This window comes from Tachypleus tridentatus, chromosome 8 (assembly GCF_004210375.1).
Source record: "Tachypleus tridentatus isolate NWPU-2018 chromosome 8, ASM421037v1, whole genome shotgun sequence".
Classification (NCBI taxonomy): domain Eukaryota; kingdom Metazoa; phylum Arthropoda; class Merostomata; order Xiphosura; family Limulidae; genus Tachypleus; species Tachypleus tridentatus.
The window spans coordinates 8610891-8623149 of NC_134832.1; the positions used below are offsets into that span (position 1 = coordinate 8610891).

Here is a 12259-nt window from a genome sequence, read left to right on the forward strand (position 1 = left end):
TAACTATAGTTGGAAATTTATTTTAAAAGTCACTCCATTGTTAAGAAGAAGCTTAATCGCAATTTCTTATATTTAATAAATAAGTTTATACTTTTTACTGTAAACTTATGTAATTGTATAATGCGAAGTTTTAAAAACGTGCACCCTTAAAATATAAGCTGATAACGGTATTGTGAAAACAAAATAGATGTTACAAACTTCAAGTCAGATGTTGACATTAAATGTTCATGTTCTGTCACCACAAAAGTACATTCCACATATGAAAGCCATGAAATGTGATAAGAGAAAAATGAAACATCCACTATTTGGTCAAACAAGATTAGCTCAAGACTTTGCAGCAGTTGATGTTGACTAGCTTTCTTTTTTTTTTAGTCAATCAGATTAGTATTATGGATGGTTTTGCTTATATAATCCTTGTATGAATTTGGATGGAATTCTAAAATAATCAACAACAAATAACTCGTTATATATTTCGACTATTTGTTTTTGCAGGGAACACTTCACACTTTAAAAATATAAAGCAACATAACTCAATCTCAGAAAATGTTTTGTCGTTGAAGTATTTAAGTTATCCAACAATTTAGAGGAATATACTATTTAAGCTGAGGTTTTTCAAATATTGTTAATGTATATACTTATATTTTGCACTAAAAACAGATATTAAAATGCCAATTTCATTGCATAAAAGTTAGAAAAGGCTAATCAAACAGGTTTCTTACCTTTAGCAATATTTTAATTCTATAAAGGATAAAAAGACTGTATCTCACAAATAAATGAATTAGAGCACAAGTAGAAAACTGGGAATAGTGAAATGTGTTCTATATCAGAGGTTTCTGGTGAGCAAAATCATTTATTTGTTTATGGTTTAGGTTACACTTAATGCTTTATAAAATAACTATTTCAGTAGCTATTGTACGGTACAAATGCATGAAATTATATTACATAGTTAAAACTCATTTATGTCTTTAAAGATTTTTAGTTTAACTCAGATATTTAAAATTATATTTTCTCATTTTAACTTTTCATCGTAGGAGAAGATCGGGATCCGAGCGAAGAAAATAACAAAGTTTCTGTCATGAAAAAGCCCAAATTAAAGAAAAAGAACCGTTCAGATCCTGCTGAACTCTCTAAAGAAACACCTTCATCCAGAACGTCAACACCGTCTGACACTCCGAGTAAAAAACCTAGCAAGCGATCAGTAAAGCGAGTCCACAGCGTGTGGTCTACAATGAAAACATTTGTTCCTCATCAGTTAAAGAATCGTCATAAGAACGAGTTGAGCTCCAATGACCGACTTGGTTCCAGTCACCCGGATGTTTCTAGCAGAAACTTGGAGACATTAACGAAAGCACCAGTTGAGGATTCTGGGACTAGAAGCTCAGAGGTCAACCTTTTAAATGACACGTCTAGTCTCAGTGACCCTAACCTCAACAGACAAGACTTTATTGCAAACACCAACTATCATGGAGAAAAGAAAGCTTTAATGAATACTACAAGGGAAGACCAAACAGACAGTGGGGTTGAAAGCATGGTAAGTATAAAATATATTTATCACGTTCATACACACAGTAGTTTAAGTTATATATTTTTATATTTTGAAGTGTTAAAATTAGGTTAACTGAAATTGAAGTAAAACAAATGCTCAATATAAATTGCAAATTCTGTTTATCGAACTTCTAACAGAACAGTAACATCTGTTGAATTCTACGTAATAAAGATGGGAGAGGCAACTTTGTTTTTCCATAAGAACTATTTGTGTATGATCTTTCGAAAGGGATGACAAAGTGACATACACAATAAATAAATGCTATGTGGCATTATATACTGTATTTCAACGGACACTTCCTTTATTCCACTTTATGATGAAATTTAAAACAACAATAAAGTCAAGTTACAAAATCGAGAGAATAAGTTGTATTGATGAACTAATTATCATCAAATCAGTTTTGCTAATGAAACACTGATGACTAAATTTTCACTCTTAGCTTGACGCAGAAGTCTTCCTTTAAATAAAAACTATATAAAAAAATAACTTCCTACAACTACAAGATCGTTAAGTCAACGAACTATTAAACTTAGACTTTTATTACATGTGGATGCTAACGAGCGTTAACACAAAATAAATTTTGCAACTTCTCAAAAACAAACTGGGAAACATACCAAAATATAGTATATCTAAAATATCAGGCCACTTGGACCTCTCGCTCATCAAAACAAAACATAAAACTGTGCGTGTAGTTTATAGAATAGACGGAAGACATACAAAACGTATTATATAGTGTAAGTTTATTACATTTTGAGGAAGTATTTAACTTCAGAATGGGAATAATTGTCAGAAAAAATAAATGTCATAAACGTGAAATTCTTTACATCTGTAAATGGTACACAAATACCATATTAATATACAAGATAAATAGATATATGCAAAGACCTCCCATTGGAAAAATGAAGACTAACTAAAATTAAAATCCATTTTCTATGAACACAAAAGTAATATAGGTCCATCGTTTTAAACAACGAATTGTAGAGTCCACATAGTTATTGCCATACTTCAGACGTGTAAGCTAATCGTTGACGTAAGAACGTTGCGTTTAAGAAAATTATATATATACACTGTTGGCCAAAATCTTAAGGCCAATGAACATAAAGAAGACATTTGCATTTTGCGTTGCTAGACTCAACCACTTATTTGAGTGGAGCTTCGAAAGATGAAAACAAAAACAAAAAAAATTTTTAGCATTTAATTGGAAAAATATGAACACTATAAAATTAGCCTAAATACTAGTTGGCCAAAGGTTAAGACCATACTGAAACGAAGCGTTAATCGTAAACACGTAACGAAATTGAGTCATTTGTATTCAAGAATTAGCGTTGTCGACATCTCCCACTGACATCTCCTGTGTTACGTTGGGTTAAAACATGGCAAAAGCTAAAAAGTTGGCACAGTTTGAACGTGGCAGAATTGTCGAGCTGCAAAAGAAAAGTCTCTCTTAACGTGCTATCGCTGATGAGATTGGGCGTAGTAAAACTGCTGTTGCAAATTTCTTAAAAGACCATGAGGGACACGGAACGAGAATTTTAAGTGGTCGGCCCAAAAAAATTTCACCGGCGTTGAGCAGGAGGATTCGACGGTTATCCGGCAAGATACTAGCTGATCGTCGAACCAGATTAAGGCCCTTACGGACGCAGAATGCAGCTCAAGAACAATAAGACGGCATCTACAAGAGAAAGGCTTTAAAAACCGTAAACGTCTTCAAATGTCACGCCTCCTTCCACATCACGAAACAGCTCGGTTAAACTTTGCTGAGAAGCACCAAACATGGGACGTAGAAAAATGGACGAAGGTTTTGTTCTCTGGTGAGAAAAAATTTAACCTGGATGGTTCAGATGGCTTCCAACGTTACTGACACGATAAGGATATCCCACCGGAGACATTTTCTACACGACACAGTGGAGGAGGTCCCATCATGATCTGGGATGCTTTCTCCTTCCATGGAACAATGAAGCTTCAGGTTATACAGGGGCGTCAAACAGCAGCTGGTTACATTGGCATGTTGGAGAGAGCATTCTTATTTACTGAAGGCCCTCGCTTGTGTGGAAATGACTGAATCTCTCAGCAGGAAAACGCTGCAATCCACAATGTCCGCAGTACAAAGAGCTTTTTCGTGGCGAATAACGTGATTCTTTTTGACAATCCAGCGTGTTCACCCGAGCTGAACCCTATTGAAAACGTTTGGGATGGATGGCAAGGAAATTCTAGAGAAATGGACGTCAATTCCAAACAGTGCATGATCTTCGTGAAGCCATCTTCACCACTTGAAATAATATACCAGCCAGCCTTCTGCAAACGCTTACATTGACCATGCCAAAGCGAATGTTTGAAGTTATTCGCAATGACGGCCGTGCATCTCACTATTGAGACCTCTTGTTAAGCAATTCCTACCCTGTTTAGGACTTCTTTTTGGTATGGTCTTTAACTTTCAACCAGCTAGTATTTAGGCTAGTTGGCCCGGCATGGGCAAGCGTGTTAAGGCGTGCGACTCGTAATCTGAGGGTCGCGGGTTCGCATCCCGGTCGCGCCAAACATGCTTGCCCTCTCAGCCGTGGGGGCGTTATAATGTTTCAATCAATCCCACTAATCGTTGGTAAAAGAGTAGTCCAAGAGTTGGCGGTGGGTGGTGATGACTAGCTGCCTTCCCTCTAGTCTTACACTGCTAAATTAGGGACGGCTAGCACAGATAGCCCTCGAGTAGCTTTGTGCGAAATTCCAAAACAAACAAACAAAACAAAATTTAGGCTAGTTTCATAGTGTTCACATTTTTCCTATTAAATCGGGCCTGGCATGGCATAGCGCGTTAAGGCGTGCGCTTCGTAATCTGAGGGTCGCGTGTTCGCGCCCGAGTCGCGCCAAACATGCTCGCCCTCCCAGCCGTGGGGGCGTTATAATGTGACGGTCAATCCCACTTTTCGTTGGTAAAAGAGTAGCCCAAGAGTTGGCGGTGGGTGGTGATGACTAGCTGCCTTCCCTTTAGTCTTACACTGCTAAATTAGGGACGGCTAGCACAGATAGCCCTTGAGTAGCTTTGTGCGAAATTCCACAACAAACAAATAAACCTATTAAATGCTAAAAAGTTTTTTATTTTTATTTCCCTTTTCTTATTTTCATCTTTCGAAGGTCTAATCAAATATGTGGTTGAGTCTAACAACGCAAAATGCCTATTTTTTCTTTATGTTCACTGGCCTTAAGATTTTGGCCAGCAGTGTATGTAAATTTAAATTTCAAGTAATTACTTAAAGAAATTTTAGCTTCAAAATAATTATAAGTTAAATTTGAGGCTAAATGCTGAGAACAAGTTTAGTCTTTTTCTTCAATTTTAAAGCATGTTTCACTGTGTATTGGAAAGCACAATAAACTGTCCGTTTAGTTGCAGAACATTTCTTAAGTTTTGAACTATACAACTTCTCTAAATACTTCTTAACAGTAATATCAATTAAATAAGGAGGAAAGCTTTTATTTATATCTCCAATCGTTTCATCAAACCCCGAAAAAGAACTATTTTATAAGCCTAGTGTGCTAACTTGTGAATTGGGTTATTTTTAACTATAATGGTAAATAACTACCCCAAAATGAAAAGTGAGTAAATGATGATTTATGGAAACACAATTTTCTTAAATTTTAGCTTTAAGAAATGGTGAAGCAAATGCAATTTGCTCTTCAATAGTAAATTTAAAACTAACATATTGACTATTCAAATACTTTTAAAATTCGTATACATAAGATTTGATTTTAAATCAACAACATAATAATAGTTCAAACTGCTCGGGACATCTGTCTGATAATCTTTTCTCATGATAATTTAAAAATTGATTAGCTTAAAAGATGCATTCCTTAATCTCATTGAAATTTCAGCTGTTTGTTCATAATGGCAATCATTAAAAAAAGAAACAAAACGACCTTAATGACAGATTTCAACATTTTAATACAAACCAGTTTCGTTATTTTCCTAATAACACCTGAAGTTTGGAAAATTAAATTTCTTCCTTTAAAGGTAGGTTTGCAATTAACGACTCAATACCCAAACGAGGAATATAGACTGATTCATCAAAAATTAATTTACAAAAATTTCTAGAAAATTCAAAACTTTTGGTTGTTATAAACTCATTTGTTACAAACAGCTACAAACTTCTAATTTATGAGTTAAAATACGCACACTTGATACAGTATAATTTGTCTTACGTATATATGATCAAAGTTAACACTTAGTTTGGCCTTGAATGGGTGCAAGTTTTAATTTCTGCCATAACGTTTTATAATTATTCTACATAATCTAACTTCCTTGGAGTAAATGAAAATCTTAAATAGCGTGATACTACTCTTCTTTTTTGTTTACTTCAAGTGATATTCCGAAATATTGTAAATAACACTTGTAGAATATTCTAAAAAAATAGACACTAAACTTTTCATGTTTTAACGTTTGTAATTTTTTGCATTTGTTTTAACCTCAGTTCGTTTGAAATCTTATTTTTCAGCAAATCATTAACATGATGCACATGTATAAAAGTTTCTAAATAATTTTTAATAATAACATTTCCTCACAGTTTGAAAGTTTTTTTTTTGTAATTTCAATCTATTTTTTTAAACTTTAACTATTAATCAATTTGATTCGTCTTTACTGCATGAAGTTGTAATTGAAATTATCTTTGTGGCTTTGGATGAATAATTGATAACCGAAAGTTAGCATAAATATGAATTTTATGTGGAATATAAATGAATAATGAATATGGTTATAAAGTTGAAGTACTTTATTTTTTAAAAAAAGGATAATTTTAATTTTTGTTAATGGTAATCTACTAATGTTTATTTATTTATTTATTTAGTGTGTTAATACGATATTGGCGATAATATACTATTTATCGATACGTGTAGTATTTAAGTATCTGGTATATCGTATATATTGTCATTAATCTTTATTTTATTCTAAGACTGCAATTTCCAAAATTTAGATTATTTGCAAAAGTTGATGTTATTTTAAAGAAATATAACATACAGTTCAGTTAAAATCAAGATAAAATCCCTAGTTGCAGGAGATTCTCAAGATGTATTCAGTGAATAATTAAGCTATGGAATAATACGGTAACAGCTAAAACGGACACAAGATTAAAAATAATAATTTAAACGTTATCTATAAAGTATAAAACAAATGAAACGACAAATTAAATAATAAAACAACAGAAGCACAAGAAAATGATACAAAAAATAATGATACAAAGTATATACAAGATCAGTTCGAACTCAAAAGAAAATTATTTATAACTGCCAAGATGCTTGTCAAACAAATATGCAGCTTTGAAGTCTAGGCCTAATCTGACCTCAAATTTTCAACTGATCAAGCAAATATCATTAGCTGAATCAAACGCAATCAGATAACTATAGACACTGATAGCTGTATCCTTCCACAAAAGTTTGCATGATACGATAACACATATATAGCATATGGAGTGAATAATTAGAATCTTTACTAATAGAAACCTCCTACTTCTCGAAACACCATGAAAAAAAAACAACACACTTATACATACATATATTTATCCTTGTGTGTGTATCAGTATATCTGTACCAAATACATATGTTGTTCATGATATTCTGTATCCAATAGTTTATTTTGCTCTTCAAAATTTAGAATATTCTTATATACAATTTAATCGCTAAATAACATTCTCACGATAGCATTTAATATCACGTAATGAAAGGAAATTTTCTGTTCGTATTTGTTACATTCAATGCTGCGTACTTACATACGTATAGCATTTCGGACACCTGTGCTCCCGTTTATAGATAATAAGATAATTTATTTCTAATCATTTCTAAACACAATCAACACAGACCATGATTTATTTAATAAAATAAAATTTTGTTTAATCGTACAAATATGAAACGTTTACAGAACAAATCAAATTCTGTTTTTTGTTTTTCTCTTTCTTGCATAAATGGAATGTTTCAGGAAGAATGTTACAGGGTTGTTAGAATGTCACAAAAATATTGTTTTTTCTTTTATATTATAACGAAGGAAAGTACAATATTGAAACAACGACAGAAAACACTAAGGAACCACGCATTTTTCCAGGTTGATGTCCATCTTCGGTCTGGCAAGGATTTATTAGCTAAAGACTCTTGTGGTGAGTGACTTTTCTCTACCTAAGAAATAGAAATACACACAACAATTGACTCTTCTCAGTGATGTCGAGAAAACCCACTTGTAGAGAAAAATATATATGTAAAAACGGCTCGTTTGGGTTGAGAAAATATTTTACATAGAGGAGGAAACAACGTTTCGGTCATCGTCAGGTACACAAAGAAAGAAATAGGTAACTGACCGGAAGCTGACCACATGTTTGAAAGGCGTTGTGTCGGAATGTAAAGGGCGTGCTTGGATGTTTGAATATATAAAATTTATATTATTTATTTTAATATTATTATTTATTATATTATTTTTAATATAGGTATATACTGATGCATACCATATATTCCCGACATCAGCAGAAAAATAACCAAAATTTGGCAAAAACTAGTAACAAAATATGACATTCCAGTTAATACCAAATTTATTCAAAAACCAGGCACAAAACTGAGGTCTATACTATGTAAAAACTACACTGACAAACACCACACCAACATTATTTATAAAATACAATGTTATAACTGCCACGACTTTTATATTCGAGTAACAAGTAGAAAAATGGAAACCAGATTCAAAGAACATAAAAAGTCACCTTCACACGTTTTCGAACACTGCAAGTCAAATAAACACAACATAACCATAGAAAACACTCAAAAACTAAATAAAGAAACAAGCATAAACAAACGCAAAATTAAAGAAGCCTTACTTATACAACAACTTAAGCCCAAAATAAACCAATACAAAGGAACACCTTTAAACCTATATTAAAAATAATATAATAAATAATAATAATAAAATAAATAATATAAAATTATATATTCAAACATCCAAGCACGCCCTCTACATTCCGACACTCAGTTACACAACTCCTTTCAAACATGTGGTCAGCTTCCGGTCAGCTACCTCTTTCTTTCTTTGTGAATCTGACGATGACCGAAGAAGGTAGAAACGTTGTTCGCTCCTCTACGTAAAATATTTTCTCAACCCAACCAAGCCGTTTTTACATATATAATTGACTCTTCTCTTTCTCGCATGCAATTAAGGAGTAAAAACACAAATGGCAAACTGCATTTTTCCACGTTAGTACAGGTGTCAAAGTATGTAGAAACACGAGGAATAAAGTATTATTACATAGCTCAGGATACAAACTTGTAGAGACATGACTAATAAACTGTTTTTAACATAGCATAACGTTTTGGGACAATATTAGACCTACTGGCCCATCTCGGCGGTTCTGATCTCGAAACTAAATTATTTTATCAATAGTTTTATAGATAAATTAATTTTTAAAAACTCTAAATTCCATACTATAAATACAATTTGCTTGGAGAATTAAGAGACTGATCAAACACTTCACCAAGATCCTTTTCTTTCATGATATTATTAATGTTATTCCCATCCAAATTATACTTATAATTCAAATTATGATAACCCACATGCAAAATCTTGCATTTATCATAAATAAAACCCATCTGCCATTTATTCGCCTAACTCACTAAATGATATTAATCCATTTGTAAAGCAGAAGCATCTTCTTCACAGCTATTAATACCCAATACATTGGTACCATCAGTGAAGTTAAGTAATTTTCCTTATATATATATATCACTGATGTAAATTACAAAGAGCAAAGGTCCTAAGACTGGGCCCTGAAACATCTCACTAGTAACATTAATCTAGTTTGACTGAGCTCCTTTTGTAACAACTTTCTGCTTTCTTACATCCAGCCACTCTTCTATCCAATTTGCTAAATTATCTCTTACACCTATATAGATAATTTTTACAAGTCCTTTACGTGGCACCTCGTCAAATGCTGTCTGAAAATTTATATACACCAAATTTAGACTCTTATCTTCATCATCTCAAGCAGTAACCTTTTCAAAGTATGTCAAAAGATTTGTAAAGCAGGATTTTCCCTTGTTGAAACCTTGTTGACAATCCGATAAAATTCCAAACTTTGTTAAATGATTTTGCAAAGTATCTTTTATCAGACATTCAAAAACTTTTTCCACAACCGATGTAAGACTAATAGGCCTACAATTACTTGGACAATTGTTATTACCTTCTTTGTAGAATCTAGTAAAAACTATCAAATCCACCAGATTTCACAATTCGCACACGTAGTTACAACACCGACCATCCAGTCTTGATTACGAATTTGGAAATCGTATCATCTGGATCACTCAACATTGAACTTTAATTGAAGAAATTTTATCTATTATAAATGAATTTTCAAATGTAAATAATAACACAATTTCACTGCAATTGAAGCTGCTTTGAATTCTTGTAGAATACTGTTGCGTTACCCTATCTTTGTTTCATATTTATACCGACTGACTCGCTTTGCTCACTACTGGCCCTGGAATAGCTTCACGTATTCTTTCCCTGTTTTCGTTGATATTCAAAATCGACTGGGCCATTTCTCTTTATAATCCGTTTCTATCCAGCTCTTCTGGATGCTGGGTCACGTCAGTATTCGCGAGAACGAGCTCACTGACACTGCAGCTAAGTCCGTCTGCTCTGGTGCTATCACAACCCTGCCTGTTCCATATATGGACTACGGTCCTGCATTCAAGGATGGCTCCTCACCAGTTGACAGTCAACTTGGAGTAAACAGAGTGATAACAAGATTTCCATATCAAACCTTCTATTGCTCTTTGGCCGCCTTGCTTCTGTAAGGATCGGAAGGAGGAAGTTTGTCTTGACTAGGCAACGCATTGGTAACAGTTTTTTAACTCATCGCTTTCTTTTATCTGGTACTGATGCACAAATGTGTTGTCTGTGTGACACTCACGGCACAATAGCCCACATTTTAATGTCGTGCTGTCATTTCGTCCGTGAGCGACGGCACCATTTTAGACATGTTTTTGTTGTGGGTTCAACACTGACGTTGAACACCGTCACAGGTGTTGGTGACACTGTCCACTTCCGTTGTCTTTTTAAATTTTTAATAGCTATTGGCCTTTTTATTTCTATTTAAGTTTTACTTCTAAAACTGCCATTTGTTTTTCTTTTGGTATGATTCCTTTTTACTTATTTTAATGATTTTACTTTTATTTTTAATTTTTTTACCAGTTGTTTGACGCAGATAGCCTAGTTGCTTTGCATCAATAAATGCCAAAACTTTGTTTCTTTGGTTGTCTTTTAACTTATTTCATCCTTTTATTCACTATTTTAATTAGTTTTTGTAAAATGTTTAAATTTTATAAATATTTGTACCTCATAATTTACAAAGTTCAATATAGCTTTAAGGAATAAATGTTTCTTACTGTACACACACACAAATGTCAAATGTTCGTTGATGCTGTCGAGGTTTTTTTGATCACCATGAAAATTTAATGCCAGTAGAATGAATTTGCAAGTTGTTTTTATCTAGTCATGGATACAAAACTATAGAAACACGACTAGTAAGCTGTTTTTGTCTACTGGTGGGTAGAAAACTGTTATAAATACGATTAGCAAGCTGTTTTTATCTAATCACGGATACAAAAGTGTTGGAAACACAACCAGTAAGCCGTTTTTAACTAGCCGTGGCTTCAAAATGTTTAGAAACGAGAATAGAAAGTAATTGTAACTAAAATCATAAAAGTTCAGGCATTTACGAAAGCCAGTGTTAAAATTAAAATTTGAGATCATATTTGAACAGATATTGTCGAGTGCGTTCTAAAAACATATAGTTTTACATATTTTTCTTTCTACCTAATAAAAGATATTACAATTTAACATTTTCATGAGGACCACATTTTGCTGTCTACGGATTCACAACGCTAAAATTAGGGGTTCGATTCCCTTTGGTGGACTCAGCAGATAGCCCGATGTGGCTTTTCTATAAGAAAACACACATTTGTTGTCCACTTCCCCTGTATATATGTAGTAGAGATAGTTGATGTGGGTTAAAAAACATTTATATAAAACCAAAAAACCCGTAACAACGTTTCGACCTTAGGTTAAGAATAAGATTTGAAAGAGTGACCATTATTGATCATGTGTCGTTGATAGGTCGAAACATTGTTTCTTGTTTTGTATTTTTAAATAAAAGAATTTTATACCCATATCAACCTTCCTTACTGAAAATATCTCTCGAACGGTTAATCGTGGATAAATTAGTTATATATCAAAATAATCTTTTTTAAGAGTACATTATTGAAAAATTAGTCATTTTTGTAATTCTTAAAATTTCATGTCGATATCAGCATCGATCTATCAATCTTTGTGTGCACTGAACGGTCAATCTGAGAACAAAAACTTGTTACAAGCAAAGATATTTTTATAAGGAAATTTTACGGCACATACACTTTGAACAAAGGGGTTGGATTAACTGCACATTTTATCTTTATTCATCACTACCTTTAGGGGAAATTACCACTGAATAAACAAGTCAATGTTGAAACACAACAGGCGTATGCTGGGTTCATTTAAAACTATAACTGAATATGTAACATTCAGAAAACAAACTTTAAATATATATAAAAACAGAAAGCTGGTGGCGAATATTACAGCCATTTGCGAACACGGTTCAAAGGTCACTACAAACTTTCTTCAATTGGTGATGTCGAGAAACCCATTTGTTGAGAAATTTA

General features: G+C 33.1%; 1 protein-coding gene across 1 annotated transcript in view; it reads left to right on the plus strand.

The window, feature by feature from the left end:
• Positions 1-12259, plus strand: part of LOC143258493 (multiple C2 and transmembrane domain-containing protein 1-like) — a 135634-nt gene that overhangs the window by 10682 nt on the left and 112693 nt on the right. Inside the window, exons 2-3 of the mRNA XM_076517543.1 lie at positions 1032-1531; positions 7569-7677. Coding sequence (XP_076373658.1) covers positions 1032-1531; positions 7569-7677 — 609 coding nt within the window. The remainder of the gene's footprint in view (positions 1-1031; positions 1532-7568; positions 7678-12259) is intronic.